This window comes from Notolepis coatsorum (genome assembly GCF_963971535.1).
Source record: "Notolepis coatsorum genome assembly, chromosome: 7".
Classification (NCBI taxonomy): domain Eukaryota; kingdom Metazoa; phylum Chordata; class Actinopteri; order Aulopiformes; family Paralepididae; genus Notolepis; species Notolepis coatsorum.
Window position 1 is genome coordinate 11318027 of NC_140171.1, and position 27598 is coordinate 11345624.

Here is a 27598-nt window from a genome sequence, read left to right on the forward strand (position 1 = left end):
GGTGATCAGATGCAGGACAAACAACATTAATAGAGTTAAACTGAGTTAAACTGATAAAGGTGCTCCCACTGTGTGAGACTTGTCGTTCTCCTACATATATGAGTGCACTCCCACCTCCCTTCTGTGATCCTTATGTGATCGAAACGTTGATCTCTCAATAAACACAATGTGGGAGCAAGTTTAACAGTGTGTGGAATCTCATCCATGGGTGTGGGCGTTCATGGGTCCTGGCATTCTCAATGAGGGCGAAGATTTAGCTGCTAAGACATTCTTTCTGTAGTTTTCTTAAATTTTCTTGTGGAAAAAACATTAAAACCATCTCTTTAAGGTTATCTGAACATTTATGAGTTATGCAGTGATACACTACCTCTTTTATACGCCCAGAGGTGAAGGAGGGAGAGAGGATGTTGCGAATTCGTCTCCATTGGTCGTTCTCTGCGATACTCACTGCGTCGTAAAGTTCCCCGTTCAGACGAAAGTTCTGAAACAGAATGTCAGTCAGCGCACACATCACACATCACACCTACACATCACACCTACACATCACACATCACACCTACACATCACACCTACACATCACACCTACACATCACACCTACACATCACACCTACACATCAGACCTACACATCACACCTACACATCATACCTACACATCATACCTACACATCACACCTACACATCACACCTACACATCACACCTACACATCACACCTACACATCACACCTACACATCACACATCACACCTACACATCACACATCACACCTACACATCACACCTACACATCACACCTACACATCACACATCACACCTACACATCACACATCACACCTACACATCACACCTACACATCACACCTACACATCACACCTACACATCACACCTACACATCACACCTACACATCAGACCTACACATCACACATCACACCTACACATCACACCTACACATCACACCTACACATCACACCTACACATCACACCTACACATCACACCTACACATCACACCTACACATCACACCTACACATCATACCTACACATCACACCTACACACCACACCTACACATCACACCTACACATCACACCTACACATCACACCTACACATCACACATCACACCTACACATCACACCTACACATCACACCTACACATCAGACCTACACATCAGATCTACACATCAGACCATTTTGCCGTTACCAAAAATATAGATTTCTTTAAATCAGTGGTAGAGCCAATATCTATTTAAATAGCACCTCTGTGAGAGATGGTCTACAAGATAAGAATAAAGAACACTTGTGCCACATTGAATTCCTAATAGGTGATGGCGCCTCAAAAGTCCCAAACGGAAAGAATAATCTGATTTCACAATTGTAGTCTTGGGGGCGGCTGAGTGGCGCAGCGGACATTGCGCTCGTCACCAACGCAAGAGACACCGGGTTCGACTCCGGCTGTCGGCGTTGCCTCCGGCTTGGGCCGGCCGTCATACTAACTCAATTGGCAGAGTTAGCGGGTGGAAGTCGATGGGTGGTAATCTGGACGTTGTGGACAGCGACTCCTACAGGTCGGTTGGGGACGCCTGCACAGCAGAGACAGGAAATGGTGGGGGTAGTGTGAGCCTCCCACACGTTACACCTCGCCAATGAGAGTCCGCGCTGGCAGGTGAAAAGATGTGACAGGCTGCCTCCTCGTGTATCGGAGGGGACACGTGATGCAAGGCTTCTATCCTCCCTACAACCGGCCAGTGGGGGGCATATGCGAGCAACGTTCAAGACAGGGGAGGGGAGAATTGGCACAGCGGAATTGGGATGGGAGAAAAATAGAAAAAGAGGAGAAAAAGTGGATACAAAAATAATTGTAGTCTTGGGGCAACATTTGGATGCAAAAGAGTAGTTGTTGGCTCCTATTTAAGGGGAGTAGCCATTGGAATGAAAAACGCTGACGCCATTTTGACAGGCATTTCTCCAACAAATCATCAACCGGCACAGGGGTTGGCTACAATTTGAGTGGTTGTTTGTTCAACCAATTGAAAGTATCGTCTGGGACTTTTTGTGAGCGAAGTGGCCCGAAAACGGAAGGGCTGGATCTGTGTTCTGAATAGCATTGTGGGGGCGGAGCTCCCATATATACCAGCTATCTGATCAATCAATATATCAAACGTTAGCTAGTTAACAATGCAACAAAGTGCCAATGATTCTGACATCCAAGGTAATTCACCTGTTCAAATGACATAAACGAGGAAATGGTGATCCCATTCAACTCAATGTTGGCTGAACGGAAGGTTTCCACACTTGGCACTGATGCGTGTTCACGCGCTACACAGTGACGTGATCTTCTTTGATCGTTTCCTTGATCTATACGCTCCTCTTACCCGTCGGTTGGTGAAGTGAGTGAAGCACTCTTTGACTAGGATGGTTTTCAACATGTCAGGATCCAGGACCACTAGCATGGGCTTCCTCAGCTCATACAAGCTAGACAAACAGACACACACACACACACGCACACACACACACACACACGCACGCACGCATGCACACGCACACATACGCACACACCCACACACACACACACACACACACACACACACACACACACACACACACACACACACACACACACACACACACGCACACACACACACACACAGTGTGTAGTAAATTGCAAACAGGCAAGGGACATACATACATATGGTACATGTCAGACATTCAGAGACCTTTCCGTTAATAATAATAATAATAATAATAATAATAATAATAATAATAATAATAATAATAATAATAATAATAAATTAAATGTACATAACGCTTTTCTAGAACACTGAGGGGCGGTGGTAGTGAGACAAACAACAGACAATCATAACACAAACACATGAGGATGAAGGATGGACAACAAACACACACACGCACATGCACACGCACATGCACACACACGCACACACACGCACACACACACACACACACACACTATGACCTTCACTTCATAATATTATCTACAAAGACTCACCCAAAGACTTTTCCATACTTCTTAGCACACTCAAGGTCAGCTAGATAGTAAACCTGAGAATAAAAAAAGAGACATTGTTTTAAAGGATAATGGGATAATTGGATAATGGGTTTGGGTTTTGCCCAGTCTTGGTATGGATTTGTTGTCTGTTATTGTTGTTGTCTGTGTTGCTTTGGTACTGGGGGAGAGTGACATTAACAGCATTAACCCTTTCACTACCACACTACAGAAGGTTAACCCTTTACTATCACACTACAGACGGTTAACTGATAGTAAAGGGTTAACCTTCTGTAGTGTGGTAGTGAAAGGGTTAACCTGCTGCCGTGTGGCAGTGAAAGGGTTAACCTTCTGTATTGTCACAGTGAAAGGGTTAACAGTACTACTTGCTGTTCGTTCAGGCTTTTTACCTGAAAAAACACCCACCCCCAAATTGAAGAATTCTTTGAGTCAGAAATAAGGTTACAACATTTTTTCTAATAATAATTTCAAAAAAAATTGGGAACTTTGCAGAATAATGAGAATGTATTTTACAATTTGGTTTATTCTTTACAGGAGCAGTGCACATTAATATCACAATTATGCCACAACAATGTGGAACGCCCTACCCACAGCCGTAAAATAATGTGAATCCCTACCCTCCTTCAAAATCACTCTCAAAGAGCACCTACGGGAGGCTGCAATTCGAAACTGGCCACCGTAAATGTCCAAACCCCCCACCCCCCCCACCCAACCCCCTCCAATGTACTGTTTCTTCCCCCTTGAATGTAACACTAAATACATTTAACACTAAATATTACAGTAAGGATACTGTGTGTGTGTGTGTGCGTGCGTGCGTGGGTGTGTGCAATTGTGCATACGACATTGTGGCATCAGCTTGGTCTCCACTAAGGAAAAGGGTCCATACACCATGATTTAAAATGTTAATATTTCCAAGTGCATTACTTGTATACGGACTCTACACACCTTGTTGTGTCTTGTAATTGTGCCCCAGTACATCAAAGGCTTGGGACCAGGGATTCCCAGCTTCTCAAAGACCCCATACGACCATCTGCCATACCTACACATACAGGATGGAAAGGGTTAAATCACCAAACTCGCAATCCCCCCCCCCCCCCCCCCCCCCCAATACACGCTAAATGTTCACATTGAGTACCCTGCCTACACATAATAGGATGGAAAGGGTTAGGGATGCACCGATACTGATATTGTTACCAGATATCGGTTTGATACCGGGCTGAAATCGGTATCGGAGAATTCCCCCCGAATACTAAGATCCAATACCAAGAATCGTGGACCATGCTAGAAATCAAAGCAAAGTGACTTGACTTGTTGCATTTTTAACACATACATGCACGTTATACCTCCCTAATGGAGAAAAGTGTATCATATATCTCAATAATTGTTGTCCAATGACCCCACACTGATGGTCTAAGTCTATACGTTTTTTTTTATATCCACTTTTTCTCCTGTTTTTCTGTGTTTTTCTCCCATCCCAATTTAGTCATTATACCAATTCCCCCCTCCCCTTCCTGGTCGTTGCGCGCATGTGCCCCCCACTTGCCGGTCTAGGGAGCCCTGAAGTCTATCAGATGCTTCCTCCGAGACATAGGAGACAGCCAGCAACCTCTTTTCACCTGCCAGCGCGGACTCTCATTGGTGAGGTGTAACGTGTGGGAGGCTCACACTACCCGCACCAGATCCCTCCCTCGCTGTGCAGGCGCCCCTGACCGACCTGTAGGAGTCGCTGTTTACAACGACCAGAATACCACCCCCCACCGGCTTCCCTCCCGCTGCCAATTGAGCCCGTATGACGGCCGGCCAAGCCGGAGGCAATGCTGACAGCCGGATTCGATACCAGTGTCTCTCGCGTTGGTGACAAGCGCAATGTCCGCTGCGCCACCCAGCCGCCCCCTAAGTCTATACTGTTCAGTAAAACTGATGGTCTAAGATACTGTTCAGTAAAACTGATGGTCTAAGTCTATATACTGTAAAAGTTAAAACGATGAATCTGGACTTGGTATCGGCCGATACTGAACGTTTAGCACTCGGAATCAGTATCGGCAGCAGGGAGCGAGTGTATCGGTGGTGCGTCGTCCCCTAGTCCTCTGACTACACCTCCCTCCCGTCTTTTCACTCAAACAGACGTCTTGCTCTCTTACACAACGAACAGAGCGAGGAGCGTGGCCAGCAGAGTCCAGGTCTCGGCGGAGAAGGACGGAAGGAAAGCCACCATGTCGTCGTCTCGGTCTCCTCGGCTTCACGGACGGGTGAACTCTGAACCACTCTGCCTCTTAAGGAAGGTGTTTCTCTCTTGGAACGCCCTACCTACCCACAGCCGTAAAAAAAATTTGAATCCCTACCCACCTTCAAAACCGCTCTCAAAGAGCACCTACGGGGGAGGCGGCAATTCGAAACTGGCCCCCGTAAATGTCCGAACATCCTCCCACCCCCTCCTAATGTACATTCCCCTCCCCCTCGTATGTATATATTTACTGTTAGGATCTCTGTTTAAGAGTACTGTATATTTGCATACCTCTCTCTCTCTCTCTCTCTCTCTCTATCTCTCTCCCCCTATCACAGTGACTCAGGCTGTAAATCAGGTGCAATCATCAGGTCACAAGGTCCTAAATTGCAACACAGCAGCGTCCTCTCTTCTAATACTGGATGCTTTGTCTGTCAATCATTCACCTGCCCGCCCTCATCATCGCTTCACCTTTCTCACGCTTAACCTGTGACTCACCTACTGAGGATAACAGAACAACATGACGTCGGCGGGGACCTGAGGCGGGAGCTGAGCCGGGAGCTGAAGAGTGAAGGAACGGCTGACAGAGGAACACAAGATGGGCTTCCTCTCCTTTTTCTCCATAGAGACCTGGAGCCTTCTGGTGGCGGCCGTCACATTGCTTGTAGTGTGAGTGTCTCTTGGCCTGTGTCTCTCTGGTGTGTGTGTGTGTGTGTGTGCGTGTGTGTGTGTGTGTGTGTGTGTGTGTGTGTGTGTGTGTGTGTGTGTGTGTGTGTGTGTGCACGTACTTATATTCGGAAGTCTTGGCCATGTATATAAATGCACCATGAGCGGTCTGAGAATTGCTGCAATGTCAAAGAGAAAAGCCAAACAAATATTGCTCTGTCTCAGCTATTATTGGCAGCTTAGCCGCGTGGAGAAGGAGGTGCTATGTGTACCCTTAAGTGTTCAGTGCTGCTTGGCCCACGATATATTTGATTCCCAGTTTATGTAATATAATTTGTGGAACCAAATAAAGTATTCAAATGTATATGTGTATATTTTGTACCTTTTTATATTGTATTTTATAGTTATAGTAGCTGTGTATCCCCCCCCCCCCCGCACCCCCCCCCCCCCATGCTGCTTTGACACCTGAATTTCCCCAAGGGGATTAATAAAGGATCCTCTTATCTTATCTTATGTGTATATGTGTATGTGTATGTGTGTAATAGGGGCGACAGAGGCTCAGGAGGTAGAGCAGTCACTTGGTAATCGGAAGGTTCCCGGTTCGATTCCCGCTCCTTCCGGGCAGTGTGTCCTTGAGCGACACTTAACCCCTAATTGCTCCCGATGAGCAGGTTGGCACCTTGCATGGTCGCCTCCGCCGTCGGTGTGTGAATGGGTGAATGTGACGAACAAATGAAAGCGCTTTGGATAAAAGCGCTATATAAATGCACCATTTAATGTAATAAAAGTGGTTCACAGCAGTCAAATAAAATGTGCACAAAAGACGTAAAATAAGTTTAAATAGATAGCAGCGAAATAGACAGAGTCAAGGTAAGGCATAGAACATTAAATCACATCGTTTTTCATATTAGGATCTAACATCTTTGTCGGTGTCTTTGTTTATGGTTTGATTATCACTGGTACTAGGATCAATCGGACAACACATGATAAAAGTAAACTAGAATAGACTGAGTAAAATAGTGCAATAGTGCACTGCAATAAAATTACATTTCATTTACAGTCTTCTATATTGTTACACGTATCAACATGCCAGGCACTCTTCAGAAACATTCAAATGATCCTAAATATTAACATTAATCTGTACAGTATGTATGTATGTATGTATGTGTGACGGATCATACTGGGTCTGCGTTGTGTTTGATGTTAAATGAGAATGTCCCGAGGGGGAGTCGAACAGGGGGCTCCCGCGTCCGCGAGCGACGACACAGGCCGCTGCACTAAGAAGTGAATTCACTCCTAACTACCGTACCTATGCGTCTGTTAACCCTGTTATGGGGAAGTGAGTTTAATTTACCAGCCCGCACTGCCACAGTCACTCGTCAACACACCTGTTTCCGTGACTGTGGACATACCCACGGGCTTCCCCGTTACATATGTATGTATGTATGTATGTATGTATGTATGTATGTATGTATGTATGTATGTATGTATGTATGTGTGTGTGTAATATGTACATGTGTTTGTATGTTCATACTGTATAGTTATTTGCATGGTAAGATTAAAATATTTTCTCTTCATTCATTCAATCATTCTCCCTCTCTCTCTGTGTCTCTCTGTGTGTCAGATTCAGATTCAGATTCCTTTATTGAGCCATGTGTCTCTCTCTCTCTCTCTCTCTCTCTCTCTCCCCCCCCCCCCCCCCCCCACCTGACAGATATGCCTACTGGCCCTATGGTATATTTAAGAGGCTGGGGGTCCCCGGGCCCAAACCAGTCCCTTTCTTCGGCACCATGCTGGCGTATAGAAAGGTTGGAAACATTGATAATGGATGGATTATCCAATGGGGGGTCCGGGAGGGGGGGGGGGTACAAGCTAGAGCATATGTGTGTAGGGTATTAGATAGCAGGTATTAGGGGTATATCCTGTATAAGACATTTAACTAAATGGTGATTTCATTGGATATGCACTGTTAATTAATGCTTGTATATCTTATCTTGTGTTGTCATGTTTGTTTATGTGTTTGTTTAAAAAATAATAAAAAAATAAAATACAAAGAAAGGTTGGAAACATTGTCCACCATAAAGGTTATTAACTTAAATGGTGTGAGTGAGTGAGGGAGGGAGTAAGAGAGTGAGTGAGTGAGTGAGTGAGTGAGTGAGTGAGTGAGTGAGTGAGTGAGGGAGGGAGGGAGGGAGGGAGGGAGTGAGGGAGGGAGTAAGAGAGTGAGTGAGTGAGTGAGTGAGTGAGTGAGTGAGGGAGGGAGGGAGGGAGGGAGGGAGGGAGGGAGGGAGGGAGGGAGGGAGGGAGGGAGGGGGAGAGTGAGTGAGTGAGTGAGTGAGTGAGTGAGTGAGTGAGTGAGTGAGTGAGTGAGTGAGTGAGTGAGTGAGTGAGTGAGTGAGTGAGTGAGTGAGTGAGTGTGTGAGTGAGTGAGTGAGTGAGTGAGTGAGTGAGTGAGTGAGTGAGTGAGTGAGTGAGTGAGTGAGTGAGTGAGTGAGTGAGTGAGTGAGTGAGTGAGTCAAGTCAAGTCAATTTTATTTATATAGCACATTTCCAGGCAGCGGCAGCTGGCACCAAAGTGCTTCACAGGCAGGTTGATAAAAACAAAATAATGTGATGCAAGGTATAAGATTAAAAACATAATAAAGCAATGAAAGTAATAAAGTGAGTGAGTGAGGGAGGGAGGGAGGGAGGGAGGGAGGGAGGGAGTAAGTGAGTGAGTGAGTGAGTGAGTGAGTGAGTGAGTGAGTGAGTGAGTGAGGGAGGGAGGGAGTAAGTGAGTGAGTGAGTGAGTGAGTGAGTGAGTGAGTGAGTGAGTGAGGGAGGGAGTAAGAGAGTGAGTGAGTGAGTGAGTGAGTGAGTGAGTGAGTGCTTCATCCTGGCCGGTCATAAGTCATAGTATCACTAGTCACACTGTTATGTATCATGTTGATGTCATAGTATCACTAGTCACACTGTTATGTATCATGTTGATGTCATAGTATCACTAGTCACACTGTTATGTATCATGTTGACGTCATAGTATCACTAGTCACACTGTTATGTATCATGTTGACGTCATAGTATCACTAGTCACACTGTTATGTATCATGTTGACGTCATAGTATCACTAGTCACACTGTTATGTATCGTGTTGACTTCATAGTATCACTAGTCACACTGTTATGTACCATGTTGACTTCATAGTATCACTAGTCACACTGTTATGTACCATGTTGACGTCATAGTATCACTAGTCACACTGTTATGTATCGTGTTGACTTCATAGTATCACTAGTCACACTGTTATGTACCATGTTGACTTCATAGTATCACTAGTCACACTGTTATGTATCATGTTGACTTCATAGTATCACTAGTCACACTGTTATGTATCATGTTGACTTCATAGTATCACTAGTCACACTGTTATGTATCATGTTGACTTCATAGTATCACTAGTCACACTGTTATGTATCATGTTGACTTCATAGTATCACTAGTCACACTGTTATGTATCATGTTGACTTCATAGTATCACTAGTCACACTGTTATGTATCATGTTGACTTCATAGTATCACTAGTCATACTGTTATGTATCATGTTGACTTCATAGTATCACTAGTCACACTGTTATGTATCATGTTGACTTCTAGTACTTTTTTTTCACAGGGCATCAGCAACTTTGACATGGAATGTTTTGAGAAGTATGGGTCAACGTGGGGGTGAGTCTGTCTGAGTTGTGTTCTGTGTGTGTGTGTGTGTGTGTGTGTGTGTGTGTGTGTGTGTGTGTGTGTGTGTGTGTGTGTGTGTGTGTATGTTTTACTTCATTGTACTTTCATTGTACTTAGTTTGTATATTTGTATAGTGTTGGGACTTTATTTGTTTTACTGTATGAAGCACATTTGCAGGGGCTCATACAGAACCAAGCATTTCACTGTAATGTACATGTACTTTATACGTGACAAATAAAAACAAATTTGAACTTGAAACTAGGGATGAACTGGTAAGTCTTTTTCTCAATGTTCTTGTTTTAGCATCTTTGACGGTCGTCAAGCGGTGTTGTGCATCACAGACCGAGCCATGATAAAGTCCATCCTCATCAAGGAGTGCTACTCTTTGTTCACCAACCGCAGAGTGAGTACACCAGTGTTAAAGGTAGAATCTGTAACGCCAGAGTGTAAGTACACCAGTGTTAAAGGTAGAATCTGTAACGCCAGAGTGTAAGTACACCAGTGTTAAAGGTAGAATCTGTAACGCCAGAGTGTAAGTACACCAGTGTTAAAGGTAGAATCTGTAACGCCAGAGTGTAAGTACACCAGTGTTAAAGGTAGAATCTGTAACGCCAGAGTGTAAGTACACCAGTGTTAAAGGTAGAATCTGTAACGCCAGAGTGTAAGTACACCAGTGTTAAAGGTAGAATCTGTAACGCCAGAGTGAAAGTACATAATAAAAATTTGCTCATCTATTTCATCACTCAAATCCAAGCTTAAATATACATTGTTAAATGAATAGCTTCAATCTTATAAAACCATTAATGGAACTTTGTTTACAGTTTCATGTTAATTTGTTTAGACTAATTATTAATGTTGTTGTTTTTGTTATTATTATTACTTGGATTATTATTGTTGTTATTATTATTATTATCTTATTATTATCTTAATATTATGAAAATTGTTTTATGAACTTATTTCACTTTACTTTAGTTGTGTTTTTTTTAATCCAATGATTTAATGAGTTGAGGCCCTGTATAGGCCCATATGGGTCTCTTGCCTCTACTCAGCACCTTTATACACTTTCTGTCATGGTCAATGTTTTTACTGTTTTGCTGAAATGGTGCGAAATAAATAAATAAATAAAATAAAAATAATAAGTACACACTAGTGTTAAAGGTAGAATCTGTAACGCCAGACTGTAAGTACACCAGTGTTAAAGGTAGAATCTGTAATGCCAGAGTGTAAGTACACACACCAGTGTTAAAGGTAGAATCTGTAACGCCAGAGTGTAAGTACACACACCAGTGTTAAAGGTCGAATCTGTAACGCCAGAGTGTAAGTACACACACCAGTGTTAAAGGTCGAATCTGTAACGCCAGAGTGTAAGTACACACACCAGTGTTAAAGGTAGAATCTGTAACGCCAGAGTGTAAGTACACACACCAGTGTTAAAGGTAGAATCTGTAACGCCAGAGTGTAAGTACACCAGTGTTAAAGGTAGAATCTGTAACGCCAGACTGTAAGTACACACCAGTGTTTCAATCAAAGAGCAGTTAAAGGTAGAATCTGTAACACCAGAGTGTAGGGATATGTGGTATTACCTAATAGTTGACAGGAAATAAACGTAAGCCTAAGCTTTTCCCTGGCAACGCAATTCCATTGAGAAAGGTCTACATATTGTTATCACGCAATTCATTTACTCAGGAATCTGTGTGCTTCCCCAAAACTGGAAGCCGCTCACGATTTCTAACAATATTCCCTCCCCAGAACTTCTATCTGAACGGGCAGCTGTACGACGCCTTGTCCGTCGCCGAGGACGACCAGTGGAGGAGGATCCGTAGCGTCCTCTCTCCGTCCTTCACCTCTGGACGACTGAAAGAGGTAGAGTCATGAGATGTAGTTTGGACTTGGTCTGGTCATGTATACAGTGTGTAGGCTGACCGCTGCTAGTTCCCCTTTGGAGATCAATACTGTTTCTATGATTTACGTTTCTAGTCTTTCTGAAAATTTATATTCTCTTTATCTCTCTCTCAGACACACACACACACACACACACTCACTCACTCACTCACTCACTCACTCACTCACTCACTCACTCACTCACTCACTCACTCACTCACTCACTCACTCACTCACTCACTCACTCACTCACTCACTCACTCACTCTCTTACTCCCTCCCTCCCTCTCTCCCTCATCTCCCCCTCCCTCTCTCCCTCCCTCACTCCCTCATCTCTCCCTCATCTCTCTGTCTCTTCAGATGTTCAGCATAATGAAGAATCATTCATCCAACCTGGTCAACAGTATGAAAAAAACGGCAGACAAAGATGAAGCCTTAGAGCTGAAGGAGTAAGAACACTATACCTCTCTACCGCTCTACCTCTCTTTCTCTACCTCTCCCCCTCCTCTCTCTCTCTACCCCCTCTCCCTCTCCCCCTCTCTCTCTACCTCTCCCCCTCCTCTCTCTCTCTATCCCCCTCTCTTTCTCTCTATACCCCCCCTCTTCCTCTCTCCCTCTCTCTCTCTTTCCACCTCTCCCCCCTCTCTCTCTACCTCTCCCCCCTTCTCTCTCTACCTCTCCCCCCCTCTCTCTCTACCTCCCACCCCCTCTCTCTCTCACCAGAGACTGCCCCTGTCTGTAACACATTTATTGATCATAGTACCCATAGACGCCATTGATATTGAAGAGGGGTGGAAAATCCCTCCATGAAACTTGAAAGTTGCAATTGTACGCAGGTATGGTCCTTTTTCCACAATTCTGTACCTGAGACATTTTCAAATCTAAAAGAACATCTGCGTCTGTCTGTCTGTCTGTCTGTCTGTCTGTCTGTCTGTCTGTCTGTCTGTCTGTCTGTCTGTCTGTCTGTCTGTCTGTCTGTCTGTACCAACCTGGCTTGCTGATAAATGAGTGGCCTGGACATCAGTGTAGGAGACACTGTGTGACTACCCCTCAGACAGATGGACCAGCAGAGGTAACGTGTGTGTGATCCCGCCCGCTCCAGGTTCTTCGGGCCGTACAGCATGGACGTGGTGACCAGCACGGCCTTCAGCGTGGACATCGACTCTCTCAACAACCCCTCCGACCCCTTCGTCACCAACATCAAGAAGATGCTCAAGTTTGACCTCTTGAACCCCCTCTTCCTTATCATAGGTAAGACTTCGCTTCTGAGGAACGTAGGTAAGCAGCCACCACAGTCTCTGTGAGCTTCTAGGAGCTTCCCTCAAGAGGTACATTTACATTTACATTTAGTCATTTAGCCGACGCTTTTATACAAAGTGACTTACAAGTTCTGTACGACAAGTCATCAGGAAGGGCACAACTCTATCAGCTGAGTAACAATGTAACTGAGGGGTACAATTCCCTGACTGTATTACTAGATATGATACTTACTACCACTACCTTTGTACTTAATATTCGGCCGCCCAGTACTCGGCATAAATATATTATGATGAACACTGTCACGTAGATGAAACGGATCCAACACAAATGTACGAATTAGAAATAGGTCTTTATTTCTACACAGCAATGGTGTGTAGAGCAAGCACTTAATCACTTAATTACATTTATGAATTGAAATAGTATGCACTTTTATGGCAAAGAGTATTCGTCGGTATATCAATAGAGAATGTCCAATCTCTGATGGCGCAGGTGGTAAATATACGACCTGGAATAGTTAAGGAATAACAGCAATGATACTTTAATGATTATAAGACTGGATACACTAGGGGGGTTAATCCGGTCGCTTGTAAGACAACAGGAGTAGGAGGGGGGGGGGGGTAGAGTCTGGCTGCCTCGTCCGGCTAAGGGTATCCTGGGTGAACCCACAGTAGTGCAGTTCAATGCGCCAGCGATCCTTGGACCACAGATGAAAGCAGCTGGACTCTCTGTGGGCCGGCTCTCTCCGGTCCACGGAGGAGAGACGTGAAGCGACCTCGTCTTGCAGAGCGCCTCCTCACCTTGCGTCCTCTCCAGGGGGGGGGGGTTCCAACACACGACAGTGTTGGTCTTTATCCATGGAATAATCACTGTACACAAAGCATAATCCGTGCCTGGGAAGGCGGGCTGTCGTCGGTAGAATAATCCGGTATGCAGGTCCACTCGCTCGTCGGCTCTGGGGCTCCTCGGGTGCAGCCTCACATGGGGTCGGCCACCCTGGATAAGCAGCCAGTTCTCTGCCCGAAACGATGGGGTACTGACTACGATAGTATTCTCACCGCACGAAGCACTACATATGAATAGACTATTATTAGCTTAATAGACTACGTCCAACTCGACGATATAGTGCCAAATATGACTATTCAAATATTAATATACACGATGTCTCAATACCGATGGTAGGCCGAACTTGGCCTTACTCCCACACGTGGCGTCGCGGGGAGGCTTTACGTCTGTCACTCTATTGGAGGGTAAGAAACTGGACTAAAAAGGAAGTCCTACTTTAGTAGCGCAGTATATATATACGCACTATGAACAAATAGTACCGTTAGTGGTGCGGTAGCCAGATTCCTACGCGGAACTAGGACTTGTTCGTACATGTTGAGCGGTACGTTCGAACTGGGTCTGGGGGGTATGGCAGCCTGGCACCAAGGTCTCGACCAATAGTAGAATGGAGACTATTATGGGATGTTCAGTAGGCTAGAATGGATATTCAATGCATATTGTACAAGGAATATACAAGGGATATCAGGGAATATTAGAGAATATACAAATACAATTAAATATATATATATAAATAAATATATATATTCGGTTTAATCTGGCCCTTCACAACAAACAATGTTCATCAAAGTGTTGAGTGCTACAGTGTAGGTTAGTTTATTAGGACAAGTGCATGACAGGTTAGTTAGGGTTAGATTTTTATTATTATTATTATATATATTTTTTTATTCAGATAGTGGTTGAAGAAGTGCGTCTTTAGTCGCCGGCGAAAGATTGGACGTGTTTCGGCTGTCCTAACTGTGGTGGGTAGTTCATTCCACCATTGTGGGGCAAGGACTGAGAAAAGGCAGGTTCTCCTTGATGACCCTCCCGGAGCTCGGATAAGATAGGTACTGTACCTGATGGACACAGTGGAGGCAACACCTCAAAACTGTAGTCTCCAGTTCCTAACTCACACCTTGATGTCACTACTGTAGTATCCAGTTCCTAACTCACACCTTGATGTCACTACTGTAGTCTCCAGTTCCTAACGCACACCTCGATGTCACTACTGTAGTCTCCAGTTCCTAACGCACACCTCGATGTCACTACTGTAGTCTCCAGTTCCTAACGCACACCTCGATGTCAAGTCAAGTCAAGAGTTTTATTTGTCACGGCATACAAGTATACAATGAAATGCGGGGGGTCTTGCCCGCAACAATTGTGCATAATACAATAGTAATATATAATAAGAATCCATGTCCTTGATGTCACTACTGTAGTCTCCAGTTCCTAACTCACACCTTGATGTCACTACTGTAGTCTCCAGTTCCTAACTCACACCTCGATGTCACTACTGTAGTCTCCAGTTCCTAACTCACACCTTGATGTCACTACTGTAGTCTCCAGTTCCTAACTCACACCTCGATGTCACTACTGTAGTCTCTAGTTCCTAACTCACACCTTGATGTCACTACTGTAGTCTCCAGTTCCTAACTCACACCTCGATGTCACTACTGTAGTCTCCAGTTCCTAACTCACACCTTGATGTCACTACTGTAGTCTCCAGTTCCTAACTCACACCTTGATGTCACTACTGTAGTCTCCAGTTCCTAACTCACACCTTGATGTCACTACTGTAGTCTCCAGTTCCTAACGCACACCTTGATGTCACTACTGTAGTCTCCAGTTCCTAACTCACACCTTGATGTCACTACTGTAGTCTCCAGTTCCTAACACTCACCTTGATGTCACTACTGTAGTCTCCAGTTCCTAACTCACACCTTAATGTCACTACTGTAGTCTCCAGTTCCTAACTCACACCTTGATGTCACTACTGTAGTCTCCAGTTCCTAACTCACACCTCGATGTCACTACTGTAGTCTCCAGTTCCTAACTCACACCTTGATGTCACTACTGTAGTCTCCAGTTCCTAACTCACACCTCGATGTCACTACTGTAGTCTCCAGTTCCTAACGCAAAGCTCAATGTCCCTGCTGTAGTGACTTTTCATTTGCAAATGCTTAAAGGACAGAACTCACCTCAGTCCAGCTATAAACTTACTATCAAGGAGAACCTGCCTTTTCTCAGTCCTTGCCCCACAATGGTGGAATGAACTACCCACCCGCAGTTAGGACAGCCGAAACCTGTCCAATCTTTCGTGGTCGACTAAAGACGCACTTCTTCAACCATTATCCGGAAAAAAATGTAAATAAAAAAAATCTAACCCTAACTAACCTTACTGTCATGCACTTGTCCTAATAAACTAACCTACACTGTAGCACTCAACACTTTGATGAACATTGTTACTCAGCTGATAGAGTTGTGCCCTTCCTGATGACTTGTCGTACAGAACTTGTAAGTCGCTTTGGATAAAAGCGTTCAGCTAAATGACTAAATGTAAATGTATACGTATGCTAATTACGTCAGGACAGATGTTTTAATTGCAAATCACCATGTGGCACTGGATGTAATTTGGATGTATATACCGCATGTAATTTAGCAAGGCCTAGTTCTGCTACGTATTACAGTATTACTATTATGATACAGTGTTCTTCCTTCCTGCTCGTCCCCAGCCTTCTTCCCCTTCATGGGTCCGGTTATGCAGAAGATGGAGTTCTCCTTCTTCCCGGCCTCCGTCACTGACTTCTTCTACGCCTCGCTGCAAAAGATCAAGTCCAGTCGTGAGAAGAGCGACGAAAGGGTATAACTACTGTGTGTGTGTGTGTGTGTGTGTGTGTGTGTGTGTGTGTGTGTGTGTGTGTGTGTGTGTGTGTGTGTGTGTGAGGATAACATTTACCATGCATAGACCCTTTGCAGGCCACAGAGGTCAAGGCGATGTCTGTAGGCTTATGGTCCTGATATTCGTTAGTCTCTGAACTTGCAGGCCTACAAGTTGGATAGTTGCATATTCATCTGCAGTTCAATTTTAAATGAACATACTGACCATTGGTTATTAGGGTGTCAACCTCTATAATCAGTAATCACCGTTGCCTGGTTTCAACATGCACAAAATAAATGTATGGAACTGTTTTATGATTGCAGAGATAGTTTTATAGATACAGATATAGCAGAGACAGACTCATCATCAGCCCTGTCCGACAAGCGGAGAATCCTCATCGAAAACTAATTAAAAACAAATGTAGACGGACAAGCCACAACAGACCAGTGTGGCCAGGCCCTTTTCACAGCAGATACTTTGACTTGTCATAAATGGGTAAACACGGGTGTAACGATAGGTGTAGAACAATGAATGTATACTTCACTATTCTATGGTTACACCTGTGTCTAGTCGAAATGTCTGCTGCTGTGAAAAGGGCTAATCTTAAGGCAATGACAATCGAGAAGAATACCTCCAGAACGAAAGAGCTCTAAACGTCAATCACCATTAACAGCCGATCAAAATACCACAAATCTTCAAAGTGGAAATGATCCAGAACTCAAATCAGCTCCGCAATTTGGGTCTGGCCCTGCAAGACTTGCCAGATATCGTCAACACATTCCATTCAACCATTCATTTTAATTTAATTATTGATTTATATTAGCCAGCAGCAGGTTTACAGATTATACCTTTAACCCTTTAAGCTTACCCCACATTTAGCATAAAACGCCTGACGATTGCATACCCAAAGACATTTGAAATGTATTATACTTTATACTTATAGCACATCATGCATGAGTCTGGTCTCCTTTGAAAGATAACACTCACTTTGAGTGCTAATGTAATAGAGAAACAGAGGTTTGAACACACTGAAATAAAATATTTGCTCCTTACTTTTGTGTTGACTTGTTGCCAGATGCCTGTTTTTAGGTTCCAGATGAGAGGTAGGAGCTGGAAACCACAACGGTTCCATAGCCTGAAGCCTTATCTAGTACAGGTCCAAAGTTGATAAGAATCCCACAGTTTTTTAGAAAGGTTTTTGTAGGGCGGTTAGGTGGCCGAGCGGAGATTGCGTTCGTCACCAACCCCGGAGCTGTGAGCTGGATTCGCCTGTTCGAATCCAGCTCACAGCTCTGGGGTTGTCACCAGCTTGGCTGGCCGTCTGCACTGATACAATTGGCTGTATCAGAGGGTGGGAGAAGCTGGCGGGGTGGGTCCGGGTCGTTGTAAACAGCGACTCCTACAGTTCGGTCGGGGCGCCTGCTAAGCGCGGATAGGACTCGAGGGGGATAGTGTGGTCCTCCCACACGCTACGCCCTCTCAATGAGAATCCGCGCTGCCAGGTGAAAAGAAGCGGTGATTGGCTGGACGTGTGTCGGAGGAAGCACGTGGTAGCCTCCACTCTCCCAGATGATCTGACTGTGGGGGGTAAGTGCGCAGCGACCAGGAAGGGACTGGGAATTGGCATACGACTAACATTGGGATGGGAGAAAATCGGAGGAAAATGGAGGGGGAAAAAGATCAATAAAAAAAAAAATAAAATAAAATAAAGGTTTTTGTAATGTGTGTACCGCAATAATTCAGCGTGATTATCCGAAAGGGCCGTCCACTTCCATTCATTCAGACGCGAGTCAAAACAAAGGACGTCTTCGTCACCTTCCCCCACCTTCCACCACTCTCACCAGCCCATCTGGGGTCACTTTGGGAGCAGACGCTCCTTGGCTACAACAATCATTCATTTTCACCATCAGTGGGGACTGGTCAGTCGGACGTGGCCACTTGACGGAGCGGCCTGTCAAATGACGCTCGCCGGATATTTTGTCTTGTAACTCAAGACCCGAAGGCGGCAAATTCAAATTTCGAACAGTGTATTGGTTGATCGCTGAAAAAGGCAGCCTGGAGCTGACAGACGAGAGCAAAGTGCCGTGACGTGCGCTCGTCCCGCGCATTGGGCGTGATGGCCCTTTTGTGGGCCATCAAACGTTAAGATGGTGTTAGAGCATTACAGATTGTACCTTTAAAGATGGTGTTAGAATCATTACAGATTGTACCTTTAAGGATGGTGCTAGAGCATTACAGATTGTACCTTTAAGGATGGTGTTAGAGCATTACAGATTGTACCTTTAAGGATGGCGTTAGAGCCTTACAGATTGTACCTTTAGGGTTAGAGGATGGTGTTAGAGCATTACAGATTGTGCCTTTAGAGGGTTAGAGGATGGTGTTAGAGCATTACAGATTGTACCTTTAGAGGGTCAGAGGCTGGTGTTACAGCATTACAGATTGTACCTTTAAAGATGGTCTTGTTGTTAGCGCAGTTGACAGGAGACTTCTTCACCAGCGTAGTGGCTCAGCACTGAACAGCTGTTCACGGGGTAGCAGCCACTCTCCTCTAAGAAAGAAAAGAACAGGGATGATATTGTTTACGTCTGCTTTCAGAGTCGGATAGATTTCCTTCAACTGATGATGGACTCACAGAAAGGCAGCGGGTCCCACGGAGAAGAACATAAAGGTGACTACTGACATACATCTCTCGCTCTCTACTAATGTATATTATTATTAAAAGTGCTATAGATTGCATTTTTATGCTTAAAAAAAGGTGCTTAAAAATATTGATTCATTTTTACATTTTAAATATTTTGGTGGGTCCAAAATTAATGTTTTTGTTTATGTATCCTCTCCCTACAACCCCATTTCTCCGCGTGGAATGCGCCTGATTGATGCTGGTGCTCTAGTCCGACATCTAGTGGCTGAACATTATCTATAGCACCTTTAACAATTACAATTGATTGATTGATTGAAAACTTTATTAACAGATTGCAGAATGGGTACAATACAGTACAGCTCAATACACACAATTGTTAAGGGGATGCAGACCAGAGAAAGACTTTCGTCTTGTTTACATCAGGGTCCCCCATTTTCAATTCATCTGGACATATATGACATACATGACATACAGATAGTCAGTACTGCTACATCTATACATTTATGACATACCAGATTTGCAAATACAGTACTGTTTGTGATACAGAAGGAGTCAGGAAAAGGGAGTATATACATTTGACGTAGAAACTGTACATTGGAGGAGGTTGGTTGGGGGGGGGTTGGGTACACTGGGATATTGACAACCATACTGGGTAATCTACATTGGAGGTGGTTGGGGGGGGGGGAGGGGGGCACACTGTATATACAAGCAAAACTGTACATTGAGGGGGGGGGGGGGGGAGACACTGTACAAACAAACAAAATTGTACATTGGACTATTGACAACAATAATACTAAGCTACTATAATGTATTATAATAATTCCCGTGTCCTCCCTGTCCTCTCAGGGTTGAGTGATCACGAGATCCTGTCCCAGGCTATGATCTTCCTCTTTGCCGGCTACGAGACGAGCAGCAGCACGCTCTGTTTTCTGGCTTATAATCTGGCAACTAACCCTCACATCATGAAACGCCTGCAGGAGGAAATAGACGCCACGTTCCCCAACAAGGTACGATTTCCCACCCTACAGAACCTGCCTCACAGTGGGACCTTTAACATCCCCTTTTGGGGGAACCCAGAGGAACGCTCACTCACCGGTAATACAAATAAGTGGGGCGAGGTAGAGCGGTCGTCTGGTAATCGGAAGGTTCCCGGTTCAATTCCGTGAAGTGTCCTTGAGCAAGACACTTAACCCCTAACTGCTTGAGATGTTAGTTGCACTAGTCGCTGCGCCTCACCGATTTAGAGCTTCCTGTTTCACAACATAGTAAACATACATATTTGAGGATTGCATTACCCATTCATGAACTTATGAGCCCATAACTCAAACCAACCTGTTATAGATGCAAAACTCATCTATATGACCTACGATGTCACTAACTCACTCATGCAGTAACTCAGGAACTTATTCACTCACTGGTGGTTAGCCTCTCTGCCCCTAGTGGCAGCACACAGGAAATGCAAACAATTCCAAGGCTGATTGATTGATTGATTGAAAACTTTAATTAACAGATTGCAGAATGGGTACAGTACAGTACAGCTCAATACACACAATTGTTAAGGGGATGCAGACCAGAGAAAGACTTTTGTCTTGTTTACATCAGGGTCCCCCATTTTCAATTCAATAGCTATGTGTAGGTCAGAGGTTACCGTCAGTGTGTGTGTGTGTGTGCCTGTGTGTGTGTGTGTGTGTGTGTAGGCTGCTGTCCAGTACGAGGGTCTGATGCAGATGGAGTACCTCGACAGCGTCATCAACGAGTCTCTCCGGCTGTACCCCATCGCCCCTCGGCTGGAGCGTGTTGCCAAGGCAACGGTGGATATCAATGGCTTGGTGATTCCGAAAGGTACCGTCGTCATGGTACCCACGTGGTGCCTGCACCGCGACCCCGCGATATGGCCCGAACCGGAAGAGTTCAAACCCGAGAGGTGTGTTTTGTGTGTGTGTTTGCGTGTGCGTGTGTCACTCTTACATAAAGATGATAACACTGGCAGAAAACACTATATGTAACACACACATATATAGAGACATTTTCTAACTTGTTGACAACGTAAACATTCTGAATGGGCCAGAGTTTATTTCCTGTTGCACTGTTTGCTAATACAACAGCTGAAATACACTGGGGCCCAAGCTGTTCCCCTAGCAACAGAATACACTGGGGCCCAAGATGTTCCCCTAGCAACAGAATACACTGGGGCCCAAGCTGTTCCCCTAGCAACAGAATACACTGGGGCCCAAGATGTTCCCCTAGCAACAGAATACACTGGGGCCCAAGCTGTTCCCCTAGCAACCTAATCTTTCTGAAAAGGTCTATAGATAGAAAAAGCCCATAGATAAGAAAACAACAACAATAACAACAACAACAACAGGCCAATCAGGACCTATTCGTGCTCATATAAAATATTGTATATATTTATTTCCTCCCCCTTCACAAAAAGAAAACCCTGATATTCATTCATTCAACTTTTATTTAGATTCTCAGAGATTATTGAGGGTCGGAAACCTAATTTTCAATGAATGCCGAGATGACAATAGGCAGAAATAAATAAATAAATAAAATAACACAAATAACAAAACCAAAAACCAAGATAAATTGGACAATATTACCATTGGTTAAAAACAATTCCTAGTTAAAAACAATTCTGTTCAAAAACAATGTCCAAATGTCCCAGGGGACCAATTACAAAGTGCTTTGTAAAAAATGCAATATTCACGAGTCTGGCACACAAAATCTAAAAGCAGCCTTTGCCAGTTCGGAATTGACCGCGAGGGACGTAGTGTCATCCAGTCCTGAGAGCGGGTTCGATGAACTCCTACGGTACAGTGACATCTATAGGAGTGAAGTGATGTATTTGGCTAGTGATCATTTGTTTAGGAGCGCTTTGTAAAGTGTGTGTCTGACTCTTACCACCTAACCTGCACAGACTGTCTACATCGTCTGACGTATATCATGCCAGTTAGTGTACCTTGTGTATACTGTTTACTTTACTCATAGTATATATTCAGATTCTCATTCTGTATTGCCCATATTTATTGTAACGTATAACCAATAGGGCATACAGAAAGTGTAAATGATATTGCTTACACTGTTTATTTTTTTTCATACTTTTTATATTCAGATCTAATTCTATTGCCTATATGTATGTCTTTCTACTATTACCCTGCCCATGCCTGTACCCCCCCCCCCCCCCCCCCCCCGCCCCCATGCTGCTATGATGCCCGAATTTCCCCAAGGGGATCAATAAAGGAATATCTTATAAGTTGACTGTTAACACCCTTCTGCCTTCTACCCTGCCTTGTGTGTGTGTGTGTGTGTGTGTGTGCACGTGCATGCGTGTGTTTATGTATGTGTGTGCGTGCATAGGTTCAGTAAGGACACCAGGGACACTATAGATCCCTACACCTACATGCCGTTTGGCGCAGGGCCCAGGAACTGCATCGGGATGCGCTTCGCCCTGGTGATGATTAAACTGGCCATGGTGGAGATCCTGCAGGAGTTCACCTTCTCCGCGTGCCAGGAGACCGAGGTGAGGAGGAGGCCACACACGCTCAGCGCGTCTCTCACAGATCACCGCTGCTGCTGCTGCTGCACGTCCTCGATGAAGCGTAGTCTGGCTGCAGGTCCTTGGTTGACAGAGATAGTGAGAGTTATATAACATCAGGCAGTTATCTGCTCCTCAGTCCAAAGAGCAGGAGCTACTGCCTGGCGTTGTACTTATACAAACATAAATATGACATAATATAACATCACATCAACACAACAGTTTTTAAAATGGGTAGAGCTGTTGCTACTGCCAGGAAATGTGCACCATTCCGTCCATTTGCATTGTTGAATCAAATTGTTTGTGCTTTGGTTTTGTGCCACTTGGATTACTGTTCTGTAGTGTGGGCTTCTGCTTCAAAACAGTTGCTGCATAGGTTTAGTTACAAGTAGGGATGTCCGATATTATCGGCCTACCGATATTGGCATTAAAATGTGATATCGGAAATTATCGGTATCGGTTGATATCGGTATCGGAAATTAAGAGTTGGACAATATTGGTAAATCGGTATCGGTAAAAAAGCCAATATTGAACATCCCTAGTTACAAATGGTACAAAATAAGGCAGCAAGACTCGTTCTTGGTTGCTCATATAAGACTAGTGTTGTTAAAATGCGTCTTAAATGGCGGAATGTTGAGAAAAGACTTTCTGCCAACTTACTAATTTGTTTTCAGAAAGTCATCACAACCCACAGTCCTAAATATATATTTCTGATGAAATAATTCACAGCTCAAATGTGCACATGTATTTTACCAGAGGGGCAAGTAGAGGGCAGATTATTCTACCCCATGCAAAATCTAACAGTAACAGTATACAAACGGTTTTATATAGGGCTATCAGGGCATGGAATTGTCTTCCAAGTGACATACGTGACATAAGAGGTGTAGCAAGCTTCAAAAAGAAATTAAGATCTTACATGTGAGCCAATGATAATGTTGGGTAATGCAATGTTATGTTACCTTATATTTGTATATATTTAGATATCATTTGTTTGTTTGTGTTAATGTTGTTGTTTCCATATATATTGTATTATGTTTTAATGTTGTTTCGGACCCCAGGAAGACTAGTTGATGTCTTGGCATCAGCTAATGGGGATCCTTTGCTAATAAACTATAAACAATAAACAATAACAGAACAGAACAGAATAAAATACAATAGGACTTCAGTAGGTTTAATATATCAACCTGGCCTGGGTGAGAATGTCAATAAATGAGGATCTATGCTGTTCACACTGCAAGTCTTAGTCTCAATTCTGATGTGTCGCTCAGATCAGATTTTTTTCTGTTGGTCTGTTCACATATTTTTTTTTTCAAATGTGGCCGATATCAGATTCCAGTGTGAACTGGTCACTGCTCCTGAACTGACCCGCGACCCACATATGCAAATGAACAATAACGATAATGGACGTAAACATGGTCACAGTTTAAGGCTTAATTTACGAGTTGAATGCATTGGAGGTCAGCTAGTTAAAACAAAATCAGACCTGTACTTGATCTGATGTGATTTGTTCTGTTCACACTGTTGATATGTCTGATCTGAGTCACATATGGGCAAAGAAATCAGATTTGGGCCACTTTTGGTCATAATGAGGTGCATGGTCATGTGATCTGAGCAGCCAGTGATCCTACCAGTCCTATTCTTAGAAGTCAGATCGATACGGACCCTGAGTTATGTGTTTTTCCACATCCCAAATCCCCAAGTCAATAATGTCTATATATTTTTGTATATAATGTGTTTCTACCCATGTGTACTTCTCTGAGAGTATACAAGCAATGTATTTTAGTAAAGGCTGTCAAAGTTAACGTGTCATTAACGCGTTAACGCACAATTCTGTTAACGCCACTATTTTTTTAGTGCACGATTAACGTTTAAAAATATATATATCATTTCAAAAAAGTGTATTTCCTTTTTTTTCTGGACTTCACTCAGGTGGATTATTGATACTCTCTTGATACTATGTTTGTTTCTGACTCAAAGTGTGTGTGTGATTTGTTTTAAAATATTATTTCCTTTTAAGTTATTTTGTGCATCACTCTGTTTTGAATTTGATGCAAATTTGCAATGCATGAGGGTCATCCTTTTGTGTTAAATGGCTGCATAAAGCAAGCATTTGTTGACTCATGTTGATAAGAGTATTACAACTTGAAAAAGATCCATTTAAGGTAGATTTAGAAAAAAAAGTGATTAATTTGTGATTAATCGCGAGTTAACTATGGACAATCATGCGATTAATCAGATTAAATATTTTAATCGATTGACAGCACGCCATCTGTACTTTTTTGAGAGTATACAAGCAATGTATTTCTGGTACCTCTTGTGTGCTTTCATGTACTAACTCAGATTCACACGTTCAGATTCACACATTCAGATTCACAGATGCTTACCAAACTTAAGTTGTACTTTAATAAACGTATTAAAGGTGTACTATTTTGGTAATCAAAGGTAACCAAAAATACATCAAAGTATCATTTCAATATATTTAAACACATCTTAAGTGCAATATGTAACACTTAAGTACATCTTAAGTTGTTTTCAATGTAACACAACCAAAGTGTAAAACGTTTTTTTTAAGTATACTTTTAATTTTTTTTAACTTGGGTCTGTTTGTCATTTCCTGTTAGATCCCTCTTGAAATGGACGTCCAAGGTTTACTAATGCCAAAACGACCAATCAAACTGAAGCTGGTGCCACGCTCCACCCCCTCAATCCACGATGCCAACAACAAGATAAAAGCTAGCGTCCACTGATGATGTATAAACACACATATGCACACACATGTACACACACACACACATACGCTTACAAATCCCAACATTCACACTTACTCAAGTAAATATCCTTTATATGTGTAACAACAGGAGGTTGGTCAGTGAACTCTGCTGTTTGGACACATGTATAACTTTACATACTGTACACCACAGCTCTACCTACACCGTTATATCTATGCCAGTAAAAACATATATCGATTTATTTGTGGCGGGCCAACTCATCAGACAGGCCCACCACGCATGCATGGCTGCATGCACAGTTTGCACACACACACACACACACACACACACACACACACACACACACACACACACACACACACACACACACACACACACACACACACACGTGTAAAAGTATATACAAATATACTTGAAATGTATGTATATTTCATAATGATGGATGAAAAGCATTATGACTTTGTATATATGGGTAAATAAAATTAAATAAAGAAATACATTTAATTTGTCTTTATTATGGTAACGTATCTGCACAAACATCTGCATAAGAATGTATCAGGTTTAAATGTTGCTTTATTAATCATCTTGGGGAAATGCAGGTGTCATGGTCATAGCAGCATGGGGGGGGGGGGGGGGGTACAGACAGGAGGTCTTTCTTTTCTGTTATTTGTTATTTATTTTGCACGTACAGGCTTCATTACAGAGAAGAGAAACAAAGTGATTGATTGAATTGATTGAAAACTTTATTAACAGATTGCAGAATGGGTACAATACAGTACGGCTCAATACACACAATTGTTAAGATGATGCAGACCAGAGAAAGACTTTAGTCTTGTTTACGTCATCAGGGTCCCCCATTTTCAATTCATCGTAACATTTATGACATACAGATAAACAGTACTGTAGACAGAGACAGTTTCTAAAAGAGAGTGTATACATTTGTGGGGGAAGAAACTGTACATTGGAGGGGGTTGGTGGGGGGAAGTGATTCCCCCTATCAAATCATACAAGACAATACAGAGAAAAAAACATTATAATGACAATGAAAGTAAAATACATTTGGCAACAAATACGTAAAAGTACTGCAACAGAATGAACAAAAGTACAAATCGATGGCTGAAACGCAAAAACCTCCTATCTGAAAATCTCACTTTTTTGAGAAAACAAAAAAGAAATTGCTGTTTTCTTGCAGAATGTTTTTATTTTTTATTTTTATTTTTTTAATGATACCCAATACAATTCACTGCTTTTGGCTTTTGGAAAATATCTTGCAGACAGACTGAATAGGTGCAGATAGGAGGTTTCTCGTCATCCAAAGTGAAATCAGAAAATCTGAAACTTTGCAGATAGGAGGTTTTGCGTTTCAGCCATCGAAATGCGCATAAATATGAGTGATGAACGATGAACTATACCTAACAGCCGTTACACAGCGGGAGAGGATGACGGCAGGGATGAGGCTCTCTGCCACGGAGTCAGCCAGTGAAGGCAGGGATGAGGCTCTCTCTCTGCCACGGAGTCAGCCAGTGAAGGCAGGGATGAGGCTCTCTGCCACGGAGTCAGCCAGTGAAGGCAGGGATGAGGCTCTCTCTCTGCCACGGAGTCAGCCAGTGAAGGCAGGGATGAGGCTCTCTGCCACGGAGTCAGCCAGTGAAGGCAGGGATGAGGCTCTCTCTCTGCCACGGAGTCAGCCAGTGAAGGCAGGGATGAGGCTCTCTGCCACGGAGTCACAGCCAGTGAAGGCAGGGATGAGGCTCTCTCTCTGCCACGGAGTCAGCCAGTGAAGGCAGGGATGAGGCTCTCTGCCACGGAGTCAGCCAGTGAAGGCAGGGATGAGGCTCTCTGCCACGGAGTCAGCCAGTGAAGGCAGGGATGAGGCTCTCTGCCACGGAGTCAGCCAGTGAAGGCAGGGATGAGGCTCTCTGCCACGGAGTCAGCCAGTGAAGTTGGGGAATAGTTTAATTTCACTATTTAATTCACCCAATGAGAGAATAGGGTGACTATCATATATGATTCACTCCACTGGTATCTCCTCAACTATACAGACAGATGGGGGTCCTTGAGAGTTGGCCGAAGAGCAAAACCTCCTATCTGAATCATTCAAATTTTTTGTGTGAAAGTGTTGTTTTCGTGTTGTTGTATTCTTGCAGAATGCATGTCTACATACAAATACACTGTTTTTGGACTATATTACTATATTATGTGTTAACAATACCAACCAGGTATTATTAGTG

The 27598-nt window shown here is 43.6% G+C and overlaps 1 protein-coding gene across 1 annotated transcript; it reads left to right on the top strand.

Annotated features, from left to right (window-relative positions):
- Positions 1-5840: 5840 nt before the first annotated feature.
- LOC311232617 (cytochrome P450 3A40-like) lies at positions 5841-25385 on the top strand (the record flags this gene model as incomplete). Its single annotated transcript, XM_084319477.1, has 13 exons — positions 5841-5911; positions 7623-7716; positions 9558-9610; positions 9923-10022; positions 11369-11482; positions 11860-11948; positions 12602-12750; positions 16314-16441; positions 19055-19127; positions 19947-20107; positions 20798-21024; positions 22461-22623; positions 25260-25385. The coding sequence occupies 13 exons, from the start codon at positions 5841-5843 to the stop codon at positions 25383-25385; spliced, it is 1548 nt and encodes a 515-aa protein (XP_084175603.1).
- Positions 25386-27598: the final 2213 nt, after the last annotated feature.